The 26,619-nt window shown below is 39.5% G+C and overlaps 2 protein-coding genes across 3 annotated transcripts in view; one reads left to right on the forward strand and one right to left on the reverse strand.

Annotated features, from left to right (window-relative positions):
- LOC133420211 (NACHT, LRR and PYD domains-containing protein 4E-like) overlaps positions 1-2,507 on the reverse strand; it is a 35,225-nt gene extending 32,718 nt beyond the window's left edge. For both annotated transcript variants that reach the window (XM_061709818.1, XM_061709819.1), the window contains exon 1: positions 1,602-2,507. The gene's annotated coding sequence lies outside the window, so the exon portion shown is untranslated. The remainder of the gene's footprint in view (positions 1-1,601) is intronic.
- Positions 2,508-7,065: 4,558 nt separating this feature from the next.
- LOC133420230 (uncharacterized) lies at positions 7,066-17,405 on the forward strand. The gene is made up of 6 exons (XM_061709851.1): positions 7,066-7,154; positions 8,043-8,096; positions 12,229-12,576; positions 15,754-15,828; positions 15,925-16,050; positions 16,133-17,405. Coding segments are annotated over exons 1-6 (816 nt in total). The 5' UTR covers positions 7,066-7,153; the 3' UTR covers positions 16,345-17,405.
- Positions 17,406-26,619: the final 9,214 nt, after the last annotated feature.

The raw sequence follows: 26,619 nt of genomic DNA on the forward strand, positions 1-26,619 counted from the left end.
TCCCAGAGGAGAAATTCAGTAATATAATATCGAAATCGATCACATTCAACCCCCCATCATCATAGTTTTTTACCATGTCAATCTTTCTTATATATTGACATCTATTTCTCCATATGAACTTAGAATTAACGGTATTTATTGTTTTGATCATTCTTGTTGAGATGGGTAAGGAGAATGCCGGATAAATGAGTCTGGACAGACTATCCATTTTTTGATAATAAGACTGCCAAAAATTGAAATATCCCTTTGCATCCCTTAGAATTGACTTACACTTGTCCACATTGTTCCAAATATTCATCTTTTCAATTGCTGTTTTGTCCTTAGAGATAACAATCCCCAAATATATGACCTCCTGTTTTATCTTTATATTATACAGGGATTGTAACCAAAGCAATGTTATAACTACATCATCCAATATTGTCATGTAAACTTGTTTGTTGTTCTAATCTGCTACTGCTACTACCTCTGCTACTAAATATATATATATCACTTTTCCAACTGTTGCTCTGATTACTGCCCCCTATCGGTCACCGCCGGTACGACCCGCTCTCCTCACGTACTACGCGAGGAACGTTGCCGTTGTTGGTGGACCCGAACGGACGCAAACGCAAGCTCAAACAGCAAGAAGATACTTGCCTGTTGGTGCCTTTCGGACGCAGCAAGTTTTGCTCTGAGACATGCGCTGCGTCCGAAATCGCATACTTCCACCCTAATGAGTATGCAAAATGAGTATGTGAGATTTTTTTGTGCGTCCGAAACATTAGAACGTAGTCAAAAGTATGTACTATCCATACTCATTCTGGAGAAATGTATTAGTGTGGATTGATGGACACTAGCTGAGCAGAAACTTCCCACAATGCAATGCAGCGGTGTTTGGTTGCTAAGTGATACGTATATGTCATAAGTATAATAATATTATTATATAATATTAATATTATAATATTCGTATTTAATAATATTATATAATGTATTGTGGACCCCAGGAAGATTAGTAGCTGCTGTGCAGCTGCTAATGGGGATCCAATCAAATAAACAAATAAACAAATGTCATCTTGTTTCGGCCAGAATAAACGGGAAAGAGCGGAGCTGTGCTGCTGCTGTGACAGGTTACCATGGTAACAACTCCCCCTCCCAACGGCAGGAAGTGACATGTGCGCTTTTAATAGTACATCCGAATTAATGCATACTACTGATATTTACTCAAAAGTGTGCCGAATTTAAGTATACTTTTTAGTATATACTTTTTAGTATGGCATTTCGGACGCACCGATAGATCTCATTTTACTAAACGTATAATGTCTAGTATTAGCTCAAGAACTTCAGTAGACTCTCGCAAATAATCATAAAACCTACTTAATAACCAATAAATGACACGTTCAAGTGTTCAAAATACATTTACATTATGCACCTGTAGACTTGTAAACAATAGAAAAATTAGACGTAGGTCACACACACACACACACACACACACACACACGACAAGACTCGGTAAAACTCTGCTCTACATTACTTTTAACCAAACATAAACATTCTCTAACTACTCAGAAATATATCACAAACTTATTTAGACCATTTACATTGCAAATGTACTGGTAACATACCTGAAAAAGGGCGAGAAATAATCACAAGGCTGACGCAGTCTTCCTCAAATGAAAGCCTTACTGCGGTAATGTGAGCCGCTGTTTGTTTTTCGTTGCGTGCGTACTAGAGTAAATACGGTAGCAAAGATCCTCTATACACAGTATAGTTTATCATAGGGGGTCATTTCAAAATGATTTTTCTCCAAATTTCTACAGTAAAATGTTACCAAAATTGTACCAGAGGTAGAGTGAGATGACAGGAACAATATGCAAAAAAAAAAAAGAGGAACATGAAGGAATTGATGTGAGGTAAGATCAAATGTCAGCATTCTGTAAATGGCTTTTGTTATAGCGGTAATTTTAAACAGATTTTTCTCCACATTACTACAGTAACATTTATTATAGGGGTAATTTTAAACAGATTTTTCTCCACATTACTACAGTAAAATGGCACTGAAAGGTGATTTTTCTCCCCTTTACGGCAGTGAAATATAACTAATAAGTTGACTCATTTTGGAGGTGATTTTTCTCCACATTTCTCCAGTAAAAGCACGTAGGCGTTATGTATCTTGTAGGACCTTCACTTTGCTCGAGAACCGTGCCTACCGTATTTACTCTAGTACGCACGCAACGAAAAACAAACTCACATTACCGCAGTTGCTAAGAGAAGCAAAGAGGAGGATTTCAGACCAGAGATGCAATATAAAGTCGCTAACACACCAAAGGGATCCCAAATAAAGTGAAGATCCGTTAGTTTTTTTTAACTTTGATGTCACATGTATTTGAATTGTGTCTTGTGAAATCTTAAAAAAAAAACATGTGCGTAAGAAACGCGCTCCCTTCAAAAACTTTCCTCAAACTGTCGCATCTCGCAGTTTCAGCTTCACGTCCGAGTCCGCGAGCAAAGCTCGGACCTGCGACGGATCAATCCTCCCGCAAAGGTCGAGAAAACAAGAAAAAGCTTGAAAAGAAAACCAGATTTGTGAAAAAACGCCCTTTTTTTCAAAAGGAGGAAGTAATGGGGCCGTTTCTTCTTTTATCACGTCATTCACAGCAAGACTGAGAACAGCGCTGATGAATTCCTTCAAGGTCAAATAGATCAAACTTTTCTTGAAAGATTCCAACTCAATTTGGGTTTATTGCTGCCCATGTGTTTAATTTATTAGGAGGACTAAATTTTCTGCTCAGGTGTAACTACAATATTTCCAAATTACCTATGAATATATCTAATTTTCACAGCCAACTTCTACTATCCTGGTCCATGATGTACACACACAATGTATCTCCCCACAAATATTTCATTTGGAACAATCAAGATATTAGATTCAAAAACAAATCTTTATATATTAAGAGATGGGTTGATCATAATATTTTACTGCTTAGTCAACTATTGAATGATAATGGTAATTTACTCAATTATGAAGAATTTCTTTCAATCTATGTTTTTCCTGTTAGAATATTCAACTGTGTTTGATGCAGACGGTGCTAGAAAGTTACTGTGTTTTGCTCCTAAAGGTAGAAATTGTAATATTCCAAGGTGGAATCCTGATTACATATATGCTGGTAATATTTGCCCTTTACAAAGTGATAAAGCTACAAATCATTGCATTAGATATATTATACAGAGAGATATTGTTTCTAAACCTGCAGCAGTTTTCTATTGGAATAACTTACTAAAACATGGGTCTTGTCAAGAAAGTGTATTATTACAAACAAAGTAAGAGAGGTTACTTTTAAAATACTTCATAGATGCTATCCAGTCAAGACTAATCTTATTAAATATAAGATAAACATTGATACACTCTGTTCTTATTGTGGTAATGTGGATGAAACAATATCTCACTTATTCTGGAATTGCACATAATATGATATAATTAATGATATAATGTAATTAATGATATAATGATATCATTTTGATACAAAAATATGGTATTTCCTGATTTTTTTTCCTCCTTAAACCTCAAGCCTTCTATTTTATTTTGAATATAATTAACTGTCCTCAATTTGTTACTGCATTTTATCTTGAAGTTTTGTACCTTTTCTGTATATATCTGTCAATAATAAAAGAAAATGATGGAATGTTGTATACAACATTAATACACAAACAAACAATCATTATCAAGCATGCCTGGGTTTTCAGCAGGACAGAAAAATATTTAGTAAAATAAAACTTACTCAGTAAAAATTTTTAAAAGTTTATAGATAATAAGTTTTAACAGCTTTTTTATTCTCGCACTCACAGAGGGAGGAGATATATTGTTTAATGTATGCAGACAGTTAAAAAAAAAATTGGTTTCTTACTAGTAAATGTAGAAATGTTTATGTTTAGATAAACATAGATAAATTTAGATAAATTAATTATCAGAATCAGAAATCACTTTATTTCGCCAAATGTACAATGTACACAGGAATATAACCTGGTAAAAACAGCCTCACTGAGCAATAAAATAACAAATTAGAAGATGCCTTAATTTAAGAGGGTGGTGGCCTGGGGGTAAAACAACAAATTAATCAAATAATACTGGGAATCCAGTTTATTATCATACTCAGTGTAACCAAACCAAACATTTTTCCAGCATAAATGAAAACGGGGGTTAAATATGAAAACTGAAAGCGTGTCGGTTGTCTGGCCGAGACCAAAAGGTTTCATGACAGTCACTGTGAATAAGCAGAGGCGGTCCTGGCTACTAGCTAAATGAGTAAGACAAATAAATTAAATACAGTGTATATAAAAACATCTGTGTGTAAATTATACTAATCCTTCACACATTCAAATGTATAAATAATGAATAAAGTCCAGTAAAATAAATAAATGAAAAAAAATAATCTGAACTGAGTGCTCAGACTGTAGCAGATTTTTTAACCTGGCTCTTTCACCCTTTCACAACAGGTGTAAAGTGGTAAAGTGCAATCTAGAACTTGACTTTTCTAGCCTTCTTTGCAGCAAAATCATCAATTACATCATCATACGAAATCTGTTGTTCAACTGCGGCGCAGTAGCACATACACCGCCGGCGGCGGTTGCCGCTTTGCGTCCTCTATACCAGTGTTTCCCAACCCTGGTCCTCGAGGCCCACTGTCCTGCATGTTTTAGATGTTTCCCTTCATCATCACACCTGATTCTAATTAACGGTCCTAATTAGCTTGTCATCAAGGCCTGTACAATTCTGTGATGATACAGCCACTTGTATCACGGTGTGCTGAAGCTAGGGATACGATACACGATATTGAGGTCACGATAACCATACGATATTATAGCAATATTTTTTTAACAACCTTGAATGAGGAACATATGACTGGAAAAAATTGTATTTTATTTGAAAGACACAAAATACAAAACAATACTGTGCATTTGCCCTATTGTTACAGTTTGTAATGCTTTATAACTGTTTAAGTTTTAAAGAGAAAGCCAGGACAACCATTTTCCACAAACTGAACTAAAAGTAAATGTCAGGTTTGCATTATGCATCTTCAGTTTCATACAAGTACAAATATTTTGCAACAAACTGAATAGTTTCTCTCGTGTATGATTTGACTTTTTTCTTTTCCAGAAATTTAACTAAAATTAAAAAAATAAATAAAAGTAAATAATTACATACAATTTTACATCATAAAAAAGATTGATTCATTCTCACCTTATAAGTGTAAGAGGAGATTTATTTTTGTTAAGAAGGTTATTTTGGTAATTCAGGGTTCATTATTTTATAAATATATTCTTTATATTCTGATGTAAATCAGGGACTATAATGACACTAGTCAGTTTATCTGTAGTGATTAGTCTGTTTTAGATTGGGCGGAGTGATACGCCACAGTACGGCACTAGGTGCTGTGTTGATGTTCTAAAATCCTACACTGTTGAGGGACATTAAAGTACACTGGAACTGTTTATCCTACTCACGACCCCAAAAAGGTTTGATTTAATAAGGTAAGGCTTAACTCTACTCTAAGCTCAAAACCCCCCAAGAGTCCCGTGATCGGGACCGCAAAAAGGTACTACTTTCTTCTGAGCGTAGTAGGATTTTGGTCCGCGGGTCGAGGCGCTGTCGCCACGCGCGGTCGGATGCGCGTTACTAGTAAACACAATAGATTAATATTAATAACCCAATATTGCGATACAGTTTGTCACCTCCACGACACGTTTCGTGGCGTTTTTGTATCGCGAAATTTCGTGGCAGCAGCAGTTATGACGTCAGCTCCAACATGACACAGACATCCGTTCAACATACACTCACGTTTTGAACCTGACTAGAATATGTTTTGTGCAAAACAACATATAAAGTGTACCTCAATTGTACTTTTATTGTCACTTACTTTGCCCATAAAAATAGCCTGATCAAATTCATCTCAAACTTATTGATTTTGTTTGGTTAATGTCATTTACACAAAAAATCTAATTGTTTCTTTGTTTTATCCAATTTTCAAGTGAATTTAAATTTATATGTGATTCTTAAGATATATGGATTGTGTAAAGAGCGATAAAAATGACAAGTAAGATTTGTACATAGACTTATCCCTTTTTGTGTATCTTCTCTCCTTATTTGCTTGTTTTGTTTATTTCTTTTGTTTATTGGTTTGGTGATGTATCCTTTTACCCTTCCTGTCGTCGTAACTTTTATTGTATCTTTTTTTATATCTTTAGCGGAGCATATCTATGGTTTTTGTACTTTGTTTTATTATTAAATAAAGTTGTATCAAACTAAACATTCAGTTTAAATCCAAATCTCCAACATTATCAACATCAACACAGACGTTTGACTTCAAAACATCCCTCAGGTGCTTCATGTGACGTCATAATATCTACAATTGTGCAGTTGTTCTAAAGTTACTTTCATCTAAAATTCTAAATGTACAAAAATGTATCTGTTTGTTGTTTTTATTCAGGATAAAACATGTAAAACTGCTTAGACTAGTATTCGGTTGATTTGTTGACTTCCCTGATTGAGCAAAATGATTTGATGTCTGTCAGTTCAACATTCTCTTTGTTTAACAGTTGTGAGGTAAAGCGGTGCAAGATGTCCTTGTGAAGCCCACTGCATAAACACATCAACAGATCATCACAAGGTTTCATGTTGTGTTGATGAACCTTTGTGTACAAGTTCAACCAAATAAAAAATCTTATTTCATTTGGTAAAACAAGATAAATTAAATCATGTTGAGTGAGTTAAAATGTTAAAAATTAAATACACATTTTAGCCCACAGATGACATTGTTTTGTGTAGATTCAGGAACATACACGGGCCTAATTCCTTTATTTTCTAAAACCATCTGCTGGAAGGATCATGGGTCCGACTCCTGGAGCGTAACTTCAGCATCTTCAGCAGCCTGGACACCTTCATAGGTGGTTCTGCCCTGGAAGCATCAAATCCCCCCCCCTAAACAGTAGTTATGATAAGATGGCAAACAAAATATCTAAAGTCCGGTTTGTCAACTAGTTCCTCCTTATAAAAACATTTGCAGCCCCTCCCACTCTGAATTCCAGGTAAACCAGTCGTTCAGACACTCAACCTGCAACTGAAGAGTCACGACGTTTATTATGGTATATCATCGAATATGAAATGGAATAGCTACAAACAAGTGAGTAACTTTCTAAAATGTTTGTTTCTCCATATTGATTCCTATGTGTAAATCAGCTGTGCTTTACATCCGTGTTGATACCTGACTAAAGATTTGACATTAATTCTCTGGGGCTCATGGAAAGGGGTCCAACCTTAACGGACCCGATCACGTCGAGTGTCCAGAGCTCATCGTTGGGTTTTACTTACTTTTTTGTGAAATGATTTTTCAGCTCAGCTCAGCAAAGCAAAGTAAAACAGAAAGTATCACAAAGCAGAGCACATAAAGGTAGAGACGTAAACGTTTAGCTTCGACACAGACGGCTAAAAAGTGGGACTGAAATGGGGGATCTGAAGCAAAATAACTAGATTGAACTTTGTAAATCTGCAGAACAACAAAGACATGAAACGGATGTCATCTTTGTTTGCTTTTATAACTTTTAAGTGTTTTTGAGCTTATGTTTGTTGACATTCCTGCAGTCCTGATGGTGTCTGAACGGGAAGTTTTAAACTGAAAGTTAATCATCAGATTGGCATGCAGGTCTGTTGGTGAGACATTTTAATCAGGGTGTGTCGATCACTGTTTTGCAACCTGCAGAATAGTGGTCCCTGAGGACCAGACTGTCCACCCTGGTCTAAAACCTGCAGGATAGTGTTCCCTGAGGACCAGGACTGTCCACCCGTTTTCACCTCTTATACCTGATGTGAATGACTCATGATTATTTTCAAGGTGCTTAAATGAGGTATTTTAAATATGTGCAGAAACTGGTAATAACTGCTCTAAAAAGGCCTTTTAGAAATGAATCCTTATATCTTTTAAATCTATGTCTGAAGAAACCTGGGTTTTGCTTTCACTGTGGTTCACGACGCCCAGAACTTCTGTCTAATGAAGATGTGTTCTGTGTCACAGTGACAGAACTGAACTTCATCCTTGTGTTCGTTCACGTGATGTCTTCTGGGCCTGGTGAGTCAACCGTCAACTCACTGGAGGTACAAAACCTCTGAAAAGTTTGGTTTGATTGTTCCTGTTGTGTACTGAAGACATTTTGAACAAAACAAGTTCTGGCTTCTCTCGTGAAACACCAGCCGGTCACAGGATTCACCACTTTTACAGAAATTACCATGAAACACTCGTCCATACATATACGCGTACACACTTGTCCATACATACAGTACGTGTATAAACGTACACACACATCCATACATATACACGTATACACACGTCCATACATATACACGTATACACACGTCCATACATATACGCGTACACACACGTCCATACATATACACGTACACACTCGTCCATACATATACACGTACACACATCCATACATATACACGTATACACACGTCCATACATATACGCGTACACACTCGTCCATACATATACGCGTACACACACGTCCATACATATACACGTACACACTCGTCCATACATATACACGTACACACGTCCATACATATACACGTACACACACGTCCATACATATACACGTACACACGTCCATACATATACACGTACACACACGTCCATACATATACACGTACACACACGTCCATACATATACACGTATACACACGTCCATACATATACGCGTACACACACGTCCATACATATACACGTACACACTCGTCCATACATATACACGTACACACACGTCCATACATATACACGTACACACACGTCCATACATATACACGTATACACACGTCCATACATATACGCGTACACACACGTCCATACATATACGCGTACACACTCGTCCATACATATACACGTACACACGTCCATACATATACACGTACACACACGTCCATACATATACACGTACACACTCGTCCATACATATACACGTACACACACGTCCATACATATACACGTACACACACGTCCATACATATACACGTACACACTCGTCCATACATATACACGTATACACACGTCCATACATATACACGTACACACTCGTCCATACATATACACGTACACACATCCATACATATACACGTATACACACGTCCATACATATACGCGTACACACTCGTCCATACATATACACGTACACACACGTCCATACATATACACGTACACACACGTCCATACATATACACGTACACACTCGTCCATACATATACACGTACACACGTCCATACATATACACGTACACACACGTCCATACATATACACGTACACACACGTCCATACATATACACGTACACACGTCCATACATATACACGTACACACACGTCCATACATATACACGTACACACACGTCCATACATATACACGTATACACACGTCCATACATATACGCGTACACACACGTCCATACATATACGCGTACACACACGTCCATACATATACGCGTACACACTCGTCCATACATATACGCGTACACACACGTCCATACATATACACGTACACACACGTCCATACATATACACGTATACACACGTCCATACATATACGCGTACACACACGTCCGTACATATACGCGTACACACTCGTCCGTACATATACACGTACACACACGTCCATACATATACACGTACACACGTCCATACATATACACGTACACACACGTCCATACATATACACGTACACACTCGTACATACATATACACGTATACACACGTCCATACATATACACGTACACACGTCCATACATATACACGTACACACACGTCCATACATATACACGTACACACGTCCATACATATACACGTACACACACGTCCATACATATACACGTACACACACGTCCATACATATACACGTACACACACGTCCATACATATACACGTACACACTCGTACATACATATACACGTATACACACGTCCATACATATACACGTACACACGTCCATACATATACACGTACACACACGTCCATACATATACACGTACACACGTCCATACATATACACGTACACACACGTCCATACATATACACGTACACACACGTCCATACATATACACGTACACACACGTCCATACATATACACGTACACACACGTCCATACATATACACGTACACACTCGTCCATACATATACACGTACACACACGTCCATACATATACACGTATACACACGTCCATACATATACACGTACACACACGTCCATACATATACACGTACACACGTCCATACATATACACGTACACACACGTCCATACATATACACGTACACACACGTCCATACATATACACGTACACACACGTCCATACATATACACGTACACACACGTCCATACATATACACGTACACACGTCCATACATATACACGTACACACACGTCCATACATATACACGTACACACACGTCCATACATATACACGTATACACACGTCCATACATATACGCGTACACACACGTCCATACATATACACGTACACACTCGTCCATACATATACACGTACACACACGTCCATACATATACACGTACACACACGTCCATACATATACACGTATACACACGTCCATACATATACGCGTACACACACGTCCATACATATACACGTACACACGTCCATACATATACACGTATACACACGTCCATACATATACGCGTACACACACGTCCATACATATACACGTACACACGTCCATACATATACGCGTACACACTCGTCCATACATATACACGTACACACACGTCCATACATATACACGTACACACACGTCCATACATATACACGTACACACGTCCATACATATACACGTACACACACGTCCATACATATACACGTACACACACGTCCATACATATACACGTACACACATCCATACATATACACGTATACACTCGTCCATACATATACACGTACACACACGTCCATACATATACACGTACACACGTCCATACATATACACGTACACACTCGTCCATACATATACACGTACACACGTCCATACATATACACGTACACACGTCCATACATATACACGTACACACACGTCCATACATATACACGTACACACACGTCCATACATATACACGTACACACACGTCCATACATATACACGTACACACACGTCCATACATATACACGTATACACTCGTCCATACATATACACGTATACACTCGTCCATACATATACACGTACACACTCGTCCATACATATACACGTACACACACGTCCATACATATACACGTACACACTCGTCCATACATATACACGTACATACACGTCCATACATATACACGTATACACACGTCCATACATATACACGTATACACACGTCCATACATATACACGTACACACGTCCATACATATACACGTATACACACGTCCATACATATACACGTATACACACGTCCATACATATACACGTACACACACGTCCATACATATACACGTACACACACGTCCATACATATACACGTATACACTCGTCCATACATATACACGTACACACTCGTCCATACATATACACGTATATACACGTCCATACATATACACGTATATACACGTCCATACATATACACGTATACACACGTCCATACATATACACGTACACACGTCCATACATATACACGTATATACACGTCCATACATATACACGTATACACACGTCCATACATATACACGTATATACACGTCCATACATATACACGTATACACACGTCCATACATATACACGTACACACTCGTCCATAAATATACGCGTACACACACGTCCATACATATACACGTACACACTCGTCCATAAATATACGCGTACACACACGTCCATACATATACACGTACACACTCGTCCATACATATACGCGTACACACACGTCCATACATATACACGTACACACTCGTCCATACATATACGCGTACACACTCATCCATACATATACACGTACACACTCGTCCATAAATATACGCGTACACACACGTCCATACATATACACGTACACACTCGTCCATACATATACGCGTACACACACGTCCATACATATACACGTACACACTCGTCCATACATATACGCGTACACACTCATCCATACATATACACGTACACACACGTCCATGAATATACCCACGCCCATAGATACACACATACGTTTAATAAAGACTTATGTCTGTTTGTCCTGCAGGGACACATGCAGCAAAAACAGCTAAGGTGGTCTATCATGCGGCGGAGCACGACAACATCACCATCAGTTGGGACTTCCACGCCCAGACTGATGTGTCTTCCACCACCTTGAACTGTATTGAGGTTTCACATCATTCTAGGACTCTGTTTCTGATGGTAAGGGGGGATGAAGTCACAGAATCTCAAGATCCTCAGTTTAGAGGACGAGTTCTTTGTGACAAAGACGCTCTCAAAGATGGTCAGATTAAGTTCAGACTGTCCGGACTGACTCCAGAAGACTCTGGAAGTTACGTCTGTAAGCTGACACACTTTGACCGGACACTAGGAAGAACAGCTGTTCAAGCCTCTGGTAAGTAACTCAAACACATCTGTTGTTGGTGTCTTCAAGTTACTGTGTGTCTAATGTAAGTAAGTAAGTAAGTAAGTAAATTTTATTTATATAGCACCTCTCACAGAGAGAAACTCACGAAGTGCTTTACATACAGAAAAAACAGTAAAAACATGAGGTAATTAAAAAGCTGCACAATGTGTCTCTAAGGAAAATAACAAACAGAAAAGAAAGAAAGAAAAAGACAAAAAGAAAAGAAACAAAAATCATAATACATCAATAAATGCCTGCTCAAAAAATAGCGTTTTTAATTTGTTTTTAAAAATGTCCACAGATGTTGCATCTTTCAGGGCTTGTGAGAGCATGTTCCAAAGATGTGGAGCAACTGCTTGGAAAGCCCTGTCACCTTTGGTTTTTAGATTTGTTTTTGGCGTTGTTATAAGGCCCTGATCAGCCGACCTTAAGGCTCTTTGTGGCTCATAGCGTGGGACCAGATCTATGAGGTACTGAGGAGCCTGACCATGCAGTGCTCTGTAGGTAATAACTAAAATTTTAAAATGGACCCTGAACTTGACAGGGAGCCAGTGCAAGGAGGCCAGGATGGGAGTGATATGGCACTTCCTGCTGGATCTGGTGAGTAATCTGGCTGCTGCATTTTGGATAAGCTGAAGACGTCCCATGTCAGTTTTGTTGAGGCAGGTGAAGAGTGAATTACAGTAGTCCAAACGTGATGATATGAATGCGTGAATGATCATTTCTAGCTCTGGGTATGAGACAACAGATCTGAGCTTGGCAATATTTCTGAGATGGAAAAAGCAGGTGCGGGTTATTGAGCTGATGTGAGTGTTGAGTTGCATGGTCTGGTTGAAGTTGACACCTAGGTTCCTGATATTTGGACGGACATAGTCTTTAAGGGGCCCGATGCAGTCCACCACCTTTGGAATGAGGCTATCAGGTGCCACAATGAGCACCTCGGTTTTCGTCTCATTCAGGGATAAAAAATTGTCCGACATCCAGGCCTTTATAGCTGACAAGCACTCATGTAAAATGTTGAAATTAAAATCAGTTGGGCTCTTTGGGTTAAAAGAATAATAAAGCTGGATGTCATCTGCATAAAAGTGATAAGATATACCTTTAAAAGTGCTGATAAGGTGTCCTAGTGGTAGCATGTAAAGTGCAAATAGCGTTGGCCCAAGAACGGAGCCCTGGGGGACCCCATAGGAAAGGGGGGCAGATGCTGACACATGTGTGCCAACAGCCACATTAAAACTCCTACCCGTGAGGTAGGAGGAAAACCAATTAAGAGCCTTTCCTGTGATCCCTACCTGTTTATTGAGTCTATTTATTAAAATAGAGTAGTCTAGCGTGTCGAAAGCAGCACTCATGTCAAGTAAAACCAGGATTGAACAATTTCCAACATCAGATGCCATCATTAAGTCACTTGAAACTTTTAAAAGGGCTGTCTCTGTAGAGTGCAACTGTCTAAAACCGGACTGGAACTTATCTAAAATGCTGTGGTCATTTAAAACTGTTAAAAGTTGGGTGGCAACGACTTTTTCTAGAATTTTGGAGATAAAAGGGAGCTTTGAGATTGGGCGGTAGCTGCTGTGGGATTCGGGATCCAATCCAGGCTTTTTTTAAAAGTGGATGGACAGTAGCTGTTTTAAAATAGGAGGGGACTTGACCAGAGGACAGAGAGAGGTTGATGATATTGACTAGAGTTGGGCCTATGGAGCTAAAAACATCTTTTAAAATAGTGGTTGGAATGATGTCTAGTGGACTGGAGGAGGTTTTCATGCTGCTGACGAGCTCTGAAAGATGATGGAGGGAAACAGGTGCAAAAGAGTCGAGGATAGACTGGTGATTTGAAGGTGGGTGATGAGCAGAAATGGAGGGGATAATGGATGCTCTGATGGATTCCACCTTGTTTATAAAAAATGACAGGAAGTTGTTACAGTCGGTGGCGGAAAAAACAGGGGGGTCAGGTGATGGTGGACAGACAATGTTGTTAATTGTATCAAAAAGTACTTTGGGATTTCGTCGGCTGGAGGAGATTAGCTTTGCAAAGTATGCTGCCCTTGCTGCTTTGACCACAGAGTTAAAACTAATTAAAAGAGCTTTAAGCTGTAGCCGGTGGGCCTCGAGTTTAGAGGACTTCCACCGGCGCTCGACCTTTCTGCACTCACGGCGGAGGGAACGAGTTTCCTCGTTTAGCCATGGGGCTTTATTTAAAGTGCGAATAGTGCAAGATTTAAAAGGAGCAACTACATCTAAAATATCTGAACAGTGTGAGTTAAAAGAGTTGACTAAAAGATCTATGTCTGTGTTGTCTGTTGGAGGTAAAATCGTGATGTTGTTAAAAGCAGCTGAGAACTTTTGGGCCGACAAGCTATTTATTATACGTGATCTCTTTATTTTAGTACCACCCACACAGTCAGGATTAAAAGATATATTAAAAACTAGGGACTTGTGATCTGTCGTAGCCTGGTCATTTGCAACAATATTATCTACGGCTAAGCCAAAACTAAAAACAAGATCCAGAGTGTTTCCTCTGTTGTGCGTGGCACCCGAGACATGTTGAACCAGGTTAAAAGTTTCAGTGACACTTAAAAAGTTGGCTGCAGCGCTGTCTGTACTCTTATTAATATGAAAATTAAAATCACCAAGTAAAATAAACCTTTCAAACTTAATAATACAGGTTAAAAGGTCACTAAAATCTGTTAAAAAAGTGCTGCTATATCCAGGTGGTCGATAAATTAAAATACAATAAAATGGATTGGTGCGACCAATTTTAGTTATTAAAAGTTCAAAGGAGCTGTACGAGCCAGCGCTCACCTTCCTTGAGGGAAAATAGTCTCTGTAGACGAGGGCCAGGCCACCTCCAATGTTTGACCCAGCTGGCCTGGACATACATGTGAAGGAGCAGTTTGGTGGACATAGTTCTATTAATGACATGTATTCGTCTGCCATTTGCCAGGTTTCAGTGATACAGAAAAAATCCAGGTTATTGGTGGTGAAAAAGTCATTGAGAATGAATGATGACTGGGTGATGGAGCGTGCATTGAGTAGGGCCATTTTCATTGTCTTTTGCTCCTGGGGGTCTGGAGGTGGATGTGATTGGTGGGAGGGAGTAAGTGGGACAATGTTGTTGAGATTTTCTCTTAAAGTGCCAAATATTAACATAGATGTCTTCTGCAGTAAACTTTGTCTTGAATGTGGACAACTCTCCTTCAGCTCAGAAACCTCCACCGTCAAGACCGGTGGTCACTAAAAGTGAGTGAGATGTTATACTCCCAATAACTTTTATAAATGTTCCTTCTGCTGAAAACACGGTAGAAACACAGCTTTTGTGATTGTGTTTGTGTTCAGAGCCACCTACTGAAGCCCCATCAACAGACATGAAATGGGGTATGGCTCTAGCGATTGTTGGACTAGTTGCTGTTGTTGGACATTTGTCCTGTTGTTTGACAACTTTTTATAGACGATATAACAAGGGTACGTGTTCCTTATTGTTATCAACAGACTTATATATTACACATCTTTCAATGTTTAAATCAACTTCATATGTTTTGTGAAGCTCGACGACAGGATAACAGGCTTCAACAACGGGACCTCATCGACCTCCTGATCAACGTCAACATCAACAGCACAGGCGAGCAGCATCGTGGCGACTTGGCTGCTCCGGATGATCGAACACTTGACAGAGAGCAAACACACCCTGATCCAGACACTCCTCTGATGACTCCACAGACCAACCAACAGGCAGAGGACAACTTGGTTGAGGACTGACTAGAAGTCAGCTGTCTGATCTTTGATCAGGTTTGACTGGCTCGGTGTTTCTTAATTCCAGTCCCCGGGACCCCTGGATGTTTTAGACCAGTAGTCTTCAACCCAGGTTCAATTCAATTCAACTTTATTTATATAGCGTCTATTACAACAAAAGTTGTCTCTAGGTGCTTTCCATAGACCAGAACATGACCCCCTAGCAGAGGTCCTGGAAATATACTGTCCTGGATGTTTTAGATGTTCTCTGTTTCAGCACAGCGGATTGTAATTAATGGACTTCACAAGCTTGTCATTCCGGTTTATAAAATTAATTTGTATGAGGGTGTGTTAATGCAGGGAAACATTTAAAACATGCGGGATAGTGGTTCTCCAGGACCAGACTTGGCTATCCCTGACGTAGTCTGTGTCATTTTACAATAGACAAAAAATTGTGTTTACCTCCCTTTTCAAATGACTTAACCGTTTGGTTTCAGATGCCATTGTGAAAATCCAGCACCTCCATATGTAGTTTATATTTCAGGTCTAAAGGAACAAATTAAATAGATAATAGAAGATTTGGGATAAAGGACCCAGTGGAGTATACAATACTAAATACATAGTTTAAACTTTTATACACCACTCAGGGAAAGTCTTCGAATTAAAACTTTTCAGCCGAAGGCATGTCGAAGAATATTCTAAGATGTATTTTTCTTTAAACTTTTGTAACCTTTAAGAATTTTTACACATAATGTTTTATTTGTTTTGCCCCTGTTAACAAATGAAACATGAAATGGGCAGCAAAATATGATGTTCACATGTGGACGGCAGGTCTCAGGGGGTTAAGCTAGTCTTGATTGATGACGTAATTTATTCAATCTTTCAACTGTACTGTAATTGTTTTAGGAGGAGCTGCTGTGTTCAGTCATCCGTTCCTAAGAACACTCAATGTGTCTTAATTTGACATTATATCCCTGTATGTTGTTGTATATATGCACTGTACAGATATATTTTTCTATCCTTTGATAAAAATGTTTTTGACATTTTTTATGTTAATGGTATCATACATAGTACATATTTAAAGTCTCTTTGTACAACTGTAAATACACATTTTCTATCCAAACTGCAGTGATCATTAGTTAGACAACAATACTTTTATTCTTTCTGTGCGTCAAACATGTTTTTCTAAGTTTATTCTTGCACTGAAGTATCAAAGTATATTTGTAAAGTAAAAGTGAAAGCCAGCGTAGCTAGTTTTGCTGCCGTTAACTGTGCGAACATTCAAACGTGTCCGAACTGGTTTCAGCCAGTCGGAGGCCGGAGGTAAAACGACAGAAAACCTTTAATCATTCAAAGATAAGTACAGAAAACCGACTGCAAACATCTTAAAGCTGTAATATTCAACGAGGATGTGATGAAACATAATTTATCAGAAGATAAACAAAAGCAGAGCATGATTTAAAGTAAACCTTCAAAATATAGAAACATCATGTGACTTATAAAACAACTCACCTTTATTAAAAATGAAACCGGATCCTACTTGAATGATGTGTCTGCACGCATATCATCGTCGGTTTGACGCTTCAGGTTTAAACAGGAGTGGACGTAGCATCCTCCAGGTAACCAATCTGAACTATTGCAGGAAACATGTCATCGTGCGCTCCAGCTCTCACAAACCATCACAAGGTCCAAAGTAAGTAGCGCCTGCTACAGCTGGAACATCACCGACGACCAGCAGAGGCCTCCAGCGGTGAAGCTTCCCTGGATTGAGGTCCGTTGTGGAGAGGAACTTTATACTGAAACTACACGAGCAATAGATCTAATTCAGTTAAATTTAATTCAAAATTACTTTATTTATCCCAGAAGGGAACAAATGAAGCAAGATTTTGCAGGAATCAGCGGTTAATTTAAGTACCACAAGTTGCAGTATCTTTGTCATCTGTACAGCACTTTTATCCTGATCTTTGTGAATCATATTTTTAATCTTTAAAGTGGAGAAAATATACTTTATTTTGTTCTGACTCATCTTAGATACAAATGGAGGCAAAAAAATAGAGGAATTTATATTTAAGTTTGTTAAAATTTTAAGAATATTAAAGTTTTCTGTTTATTATCAACACTAGGGATGAGAATTGATACAATTTTTATGATTCCAATTCCATTTTTATTCTACTTAACTATTTGGTTCTTTATCGATTCCCTTATCGTTTCTCATTTGGGGAAAAAAGGACAACAATGAGGCAAATGGTGCTAATATGATAGGCAGTGTTCGTTAGTTAAATAGTTACCAGCAGAATTATTAACTAAGGACTAGGTAACATTGCTGCTGCTGCTGCTGCTGCTGGCTTGAGAATTACTGATGTCCGTCCGGAGTGGATCGAAAACGCGACATTCATTGATTATTATTGCTGCTGTGTGCACAAATGTGTTTGCATGTTGGTAGTATTTCCTCCCTTTGATGAAATATTGACTTGGCAAGTATTGCAAGTTGTCTTGTTGTCGTCTTTTTAACTTAAGTGTTACCGGACTATCGAGCGTTTGATCACTTGGGCGCCGTGTCTACTATTGACTGCTGGATTACGCAATGTGCGCGATGACGTTGTTCGTTCCCACTGGAATCGAAAAGGGAATCGTTTGCAAAATTTCCAAACGATTCCAAGGAATTGAAACACTGCAAACCGGTTCTGAATTCCCATCCCTAATCAACAACCAACAACTACCCCCACCACCCTCCTGACACGTTTGGTTCCATCTCCATTAGTGACCACCAGGGGGAGCTGGTGGGCTACTAATGTGGTACCTAAATGTTTAATTTCTGGACTGGTTATTATGGCCTCATAAAAGTAAACAATTAGGTTCAATGACACCACAACATATTTAGGACGATTTCAAAGGTAAAAAACTAATTTTATTGATATGTTGTTTTTAATTTGCATGTCAGGTATTTAAAAAACCTAAACATTCTTGTCCAACAAAAAGAATCAGCAAATTAAATTGTAAAGCCGTGGAAAAAAACAAACTTTATTAAATTGTAGCTGCATTTGATTATTATTCTACATCACACAGACAATCACTAATGTAAACAAGGCATTTAAAATCTAAGAGTAGATAAATAACCTTAGCTGATAGCAATTTTTTATTATGTCCTAATTCCAGTCACCACGTTAACTCTCCTGCAGCCACAGACGCCGCCGGTGCTTCTTTATTTTGCCCTCAGTTTTATTCACAGGTTTCATTAGGGGTCGTCTTATTTCTGTTAGTCTTAGAGGACAAAAATCACTTCCCTTCAAACAGCTGAATTCTTTTTCAATGTTTCCAGCAAAACATAACAAATATCGGACCAAAAGTTTTGGACAACGGGGGTAACTGTTTCATTGTTCACAGAACAGAAAGTGCATTTCATATCAATGTCTCATCTCGGCCCCTGTTGACGTAAACAGTCGTCGTTATGTCATGGACTGTTTAAGTCTCTTTGTGAATATGTGTACCACGGTAAGATGCAGTGAGGTATTTAAGACATGCAGGCATCAGAGCTGGGAAACTGGTTACAGTTAGAAAACATTCCTGGAGATAAGAAAAGCTACAGAACACTGATACTTTCAGTCTGACAAAAGGGCTGCAGCAATGGGGAGAGATATTTACGCTCACCTCGCTGTAATTGTTGTTTCTCAGAATTAAACGGTGTCAGAGTTTCAGCTTCTCACAGTTTGGTCAGATACTTCAAGTTCAGGACTGCTCAGCCGCACAAGGAAACATAAATGTAAGTATTTTGGATCATTGATAAAGATTTACTCGTCAACAGTTGTTTGTTGATATAATTATGGAGCTTTACTAACTAACTTTGACCCTAACTGCTCAGTAATGGACCACATCTTGTAGTAACCTGTGGTTCTGTACGTGTTTAGTTGCTTCTGGAATTATTATTTTTTTAAGATATTGTGTGGCTCTAGTGGCCCTTTATTCAAGTTGCAGACAGGGAGGGGGTAGAGAGAGAGAATGGGGATGACATGCAGCAAGGGTGCGCAGGCCGGGGTTCAAACCTGCGACCGCTGCAGGAGGACTGTCGCCTCAGTATATGAGCCGCTTGCTTAACCCACTGTGCCACCGAGCGGCTCACGGTTTGTTGCTTCTGCACTTTTAAGAGATAAACGGAGGAGGGAGAGCATAGACGGATTACCGCATGGGCAAAGTGGGCATGTGCCCAGGGCCCTGGAGCCAATGGGGGCCCTCGGCTTTCAAACTTTTTTTTTTTTTTTATGTGTAAATTAATAATAAAAATAAATAATAAATAAATTTACAAGCTCATAGGGCCCTGTTTTGTGTGATACGTTCATATATAATTGTAAATTGTAGGCTATAATAACGATAAAATGTGCATTGTGCGGTCAGTGTAGACTAATTCTTACTTTACAACTGTCCTGAACGCATCAGGGCTTTGAGCCGTTAACGACGCAGAGCCTCCGCCGTAGGGTACGGCGAAGCCTACGGCGTAGGGTACGCGGCGACGCGCGCCGTACGTGCGCATCGCCATACGCCGAAGGCGCCGCGTTGGCGAAACGCGGAAGCATAAATCACCTTAAACAGTTAGCCAATTTGCCGACTCGGCAAATTTGCGGCCATTTAGGAGATGAGCGCTAAACTTTAAAAGAGGACTAAGCATGTACAAAGTTTTATGGAAGAGTCAACTACCATTGGTGAGTCAGTGGAACCTTCATAAATAATTTATTTACCAGAATGTTGTGTAGCTTTGACCACCTGCCTATTTGAATGAGCTTTGTGTTGTTGTCAACGAGACCGCCGAGTCTATTCTCTGTTCTAGAGCTCAGAAATGATGTTATAGACCGCTGTGTCTATATCTATCTATATAGATTGTGTGATGTTTTTTTCTTTGTATTTAAGCTGTATCAAAGATGGAACTGAGTCAGTCCGTGACTATCTGAGTATTCAGCTCCATGTGATTGACAGCTGTCAGGCCTCTGAGTGTGTGTGTGTGTGTGTGTGTGTGTGTGTGTGTGTGTGTGTGTGTGTGTGTGTGTGTGTGTGTGTGTGTGTGTGTGTGTGTGTGTGTGTGTGTGTGTGTGTGTGTGTGCGTGCGTGCGTGCGTGTGTTCGTGTGTTCGTTCTTCTGAACAAGTGTGTGTCTTTACTCTGCTTTCTGCAGCATAGTCCTATAGGCTTAGCTCAATAAAAGTGAGAATAAATGTTGTTTGATGGTAGGATGATGTTTTTGAACGTTAAAATGACTATCATAAGGGCCCATGGAGAATGCTCCGCCCCCTCTGGACTGAGACCCGCGCTCCGCCACTCCGCCATCCACAATCACACGGTGTGATTGTGGATTCTCTGCGCCATTGTGTGACCAAACTGAGTGATTGGGGAGGGCATGCACCGTGCACGTAGGATATATTATTGTGGGTAGGGGCCCATAGCGAGTTTGTGTCCAGGGCCCGTGGTCATGATAATCCGTCCTTGAGGGAGAGTGCAGTTAGTGACAGATAGTGGTTGCTGGGTGGTTGTTGTCGTGGTTACGGCTGACAGGAACCAGTTCAATTACAATAAAGCTGCACGTTATCATCACCTCTGTACATTTTAGAGGAAACATGTTTCTGAACCGCATGATTTCCTCCATAACACTCAGTGTAGTTCCATGCACATCTAAATCCAGCTATTGGCAACAATCTGGATAAGGATTAAACTGGAGGTGGTTCGACTCTGCGACACTAGGTGGTGCCACACGCACTTTCACATCGGCTCTGTAAATGTCGTACATACTAAGCTGATCATGTTGCAGGTGCGATGCAGCAAAGCCTCCTTTTTCTTCTTCTGTTACCGTGTTGTTGCAATGCCGTGACTGTTATAATTCCCGCGGCTGGTCACTTCCAGAAGGGGGGTCCCGGGGCAGTCAGTAGCTCAGCTAAGCATGGGTTGGTATGCATGCGTGAATAACTCGGATTAGGACGCATTATCTGGCACTAAAAGCTCAATCTCAAGAGTTTCAGTTCAGTTCGACTACAGCCCGACTAAAGTGTATACGTTGCTTTTAAAACTTCGATATCTAGTGTGTCTGCTCTCTTTAACTTCACATTCTCATCTTCTGCTCCACTTTCCTCTAGAATCACATTCAACATGAACTCACTACAACTATTCACATCTTCCTATAGTCAGTTTGAATACCAGTGAGGGCTCTCGGGTTCTTAAGTTTGCTTGGAGGGAGTTTTTAAATATTTTTGGGGGTGAGGGGTGCACGCATGGAGGAATATGTAATTTAGGGGGGGAGTCAAGTCAAGTTGATTTGTATAATACAATTCAACAACAGGGGGATTCACGGTTTAACCAAATAATAATAATAATAATAATAATAATAATAATAATAATAACAACAACAACATTTACAGGATTCAAACTTGAGGGACTTTACCCAGCAACAAAAAAGGCTGTGTGTTATGGATGTTTTTTTTTAACCCAAGCGCACGACACCAAACCGGGTTAAACTTTAGCCAAAACTCACGGTGTGGTTTAATTGAAACACAAAAAACTCCCACAGGGAACAAAAACCTTCCTCACAGGGAACTTGAAAATCACAAGGAAAAGGCAACCAGCAAACAACTAACCAAACAAAGCTAACAAAACTACAAAATGAACTGGCACCGAACAACTCTTTTACAATCTCTTTAACCTCCTTTGATGAGCTGATGAGCTGCAGAGAACTGGTGTGTTGCATCTGAACTTGTTGGAATGCACGTGTCTCACGCTCACTGATTTAGATTAGATTAGATTAGATCTTTATTGTCATTGTTCTAAAACCACGAAAAGAAAGTAAATGAAAGCTAAAAAATAAATAGACCGTATTTTCTTGACCATACGGCGCACCGTGTGAAAAGGTGCCATCTACACACACTAATGGGGCACCGCCTTTCAACAACACACACACAAGCATACAAGGGTGCGTATTTAAAAATAGAGCAGGAGCAAAACTGAGTTTGATTGTGCTTTATTTAAGTCTTTATTACAAAGTACTAACATTTTTTAAATCACCAATGAATAATCAAAACTTAAAACAAGCGTCATTAATCAAACCCATCGAAGTCCTCATCCTCCCTTTCTGAATTAAAAAGCTGCGCTAAATCAAATATGCAACAGTTGTCAGGACTCAGCCTGTCGGGCTTCATCTGCAGCCGGATCGCTGAGACCAGGAGAACTGCTCAGCGCTGCGATGGGAACGAGCCGGGTTAAATTTAATTCAAAATTACTTTATTTATCCCAGAAAGGAACAAATGAAGCAAGATTTTGCAGGAATCAGCGGTTAATTTAAGTACCACAAGTTGCAGTATCTTTGTCATCTGTCCAGCACTTTTATCCTGATCTTTGTGAATCATATTTTTAATCTTTAAAGTGGAGAAAATATGCTTTATTTTGTTCTGACTCATCTTAGATACCACTGGAGGCAAAAAAAAATAGAGGAATTTATATTTAAGTTTGTTAAAATTTTAAGAATATTAAAGTTTTCTGTTTATTATCAACACTAGGGACGAGAATTGATACAATTTTTATGATTCCAATTCCATTTTTATTCTACTTCAAGATTCGGTTCTTTATCGATTCCCTTATTGTTTCTCATTTGGGGAAAAAAGGACAACAATGAGGCAAATGGTGCTAATATGATAGGCAGTGTTCGTTAGTTAAATAGTTACCAGCAGAATTATTAACTAAGGACTAGGTAACATTGCTGCTGCTGCTGTTGCTGCTGGCTTGAGAATTACTGATGTCAGTCCGGAGTGGATCGAAAACGCGACATTCATTGATTATTATTGCTGCTGTGTGCACAAATGTGTTTGCATGTTGGTAGTATTTCCTCCCTTTGATGAAATATTGACTTGGCAAGTATTGCAAGTTGTCTTCTTGTCGTCTTTTTAACTGAAATGTTACCGGACTGTCGAGCGTTTGATCACTTGGGCGCCGTGTCTACTATTGACTGCTGGATTACGCAATGTGCGCGATGAAGTCGTTCGTTCCCACTGGAATCGAAAAGGGAATCATTTGCAAAATTTCCAAACGATTCCAAGGAATTTAAACACTGCGAACCGGTTCTGAATTCCCATCCCTAATCAACAACCAACAACTACCCCCACCACCCTCCTGACATGTTTGGTTCCATCTCCATTAGTGACCACCAGGGGGAGCTGGTGGGCTACTAATGTGGTACCTAAATGTTTAATTTCTGGACTGGTTATTATGGCCTCATAAAAGTAAACAATTAGGTTCAATGACACCACAACATATTTAGGACGATTTCAAAGGTAAAAAACTAATTTTATTGATATGTTGTTTTTAATTTGCATGTCAGGTATTTCAAAAACCTAAACATTCTTGTCCAACAAAAAGAATCAGCAAATTAAATTGTAAAGCCGTGGAAAAAAACAAACTTTATTAAATTGTAGCTGCATTTGATTATTATTCTACATCACACAGACAATCACGAATGTAAACAAGGCATTTACAATTTAATTTAGATAAATAACCTTACCTGATATAAAGCATTTTTTATTATGTCCTAATTCCAGTCACCACGTTAACTCTCCTGCAGCCACAGACGCCGCCGGTGCTTCTTTATTTTGCCCTCAGTTTTATTCACAGGTTTCATTAGGGGTCGTCTTATTTCTGTTAGTCTGAGAGGACAAAAATCACTTCCCTTCAAACAGCTGAATTCTTTTTCAATGTTTCCAGCAAAACATAACAAATATCGGACCAAAAGTTTTGGACAACGGGGGTAACTGTTTCATTGTTCACAGAACAGAAAGTGCATTTCATATCAATGTCTCATCTCGGCCCCTGTTGACGTAAACAGTCGTCGTTATGTCATGGACTGTTTAAGTCTCTTGTGAATACGTGTACCACGGTAAGATGCAGTGAGGTATTTAAGACATGCAGGCATCAGAGCTGGGAAACTGGTTACAGTTAGAAAACATTCCTGGAGATAAGAAAAGCTACAGAACACTGATACTTTCAGTCTGACAAAAGGGCTGCAGCAATGGGGAGAGAGATTTACGCTCACCTCGCTGTAATTGTTGTTTCTCAGAATTAAACGGTGTTAGAGTTTCAGCTTCTCACAGTTTGGTCAGATACTTCAAGTTCAGGACTGCTCAGCCGCACAAGGAAACATAAATGTAAGTATTTTGGATCATTGATAAAGATTTACTCGTCAACAGTTGTTTGTTGATATAATTATGGAGCTTTACTAACTAACTTTGACCCTAACTGCTCAGTAATGGACCACATCTTGTAGTAACCTGTGGTTCTGTACGTGTTTAGTTGCTTCTGGAATTATTATTTTTTTAAGATATTGTGTGGCTCTAGTGGCCCTTTATTCAAGTTGCAGACAGGAAGGGGGTAGAGAGAGAGAATGGGGATGACATGCAGCAAGGGTGCGCAGGCCGGGGTTCAAACCTGCGACCGCTGCAGGAGGACTGTCGCCTCAGTATATGAGCCGCTTGCTTAACCCACTGTGCCACCGAGCGGCTCACGGTTTGTTGCTTCTGCACTTTTAAGAGATAAACGGAGGAGGGAGAGTGCAGTTAGTGAGAGATACTGGTTGCTGGGTGGTTGTTGTCGTGGTTACGGCTGACAGGAACCAGTTCAGTTACAATAAAGCTGCAGGTTATCATCACCTCTGTCCGTCGGAGAATCGGACCAAAAGAGTTTTAGAAACGCAGTCATGTGACAGAAACACAATTTTAGAGGAAACATGTTTCTGAACCGCATGATTTCCTCCATAACACTCAGTGTAGTTCCATGCACATCTAAATCCAGCTATTGGCAACAATCTGGATAAGGATTAAACTGGAGGTGGTTCAACTCTGCGACACTACGTTGTGCCACACGCACTTTCACATCGGCTCTGTAAATGTCGTACATACTAAGCTGATCATGTTGCAGGTACGATGCAGCAAAGCCTCCTTTTTCTTCTTCTGTTACGGTGTTGTTGCAATGCCGTGACTGTTATAATTCCCGCGGCTGGTCACTTCCAGAAGGGGGGTCCCGGGGCAGTCAGTAGCTCAGCTAAGCATGGGTTGGTATGCATGCGTGAATAACTCGGATTAGGACGCATTATCTGGCACTAAAAGCTCAATCTCAAGAGTTTCAGTTCAGTTCGACTACAGCCCGACTAAAGTGTATACGTTGCTTTTAAAACTTCGATATCTAGTGTGTCTGCTCTCTTTAACTTCACATTCTCATCTTCTGCTCCACTTTCCTCCAGAATCACATTCAACATGAACTCACTACAACTATTCACATCTTCCTATAG

This window comes from Cololabis saira, chromosome 20 (assembly GCF_033807715.1).
Source record: "Cololabis saira isolate AMF1-May2022 chromosome 20, fColSai1.1, whole genome shotgun sequence".
In the NCBI taxonomy this organism is placed as follows: Eukaryota; Metazoa; Chordata; class Actinopteri; order Beloniformes; family Belonidae; genus Cololabis; species Cololabis saira.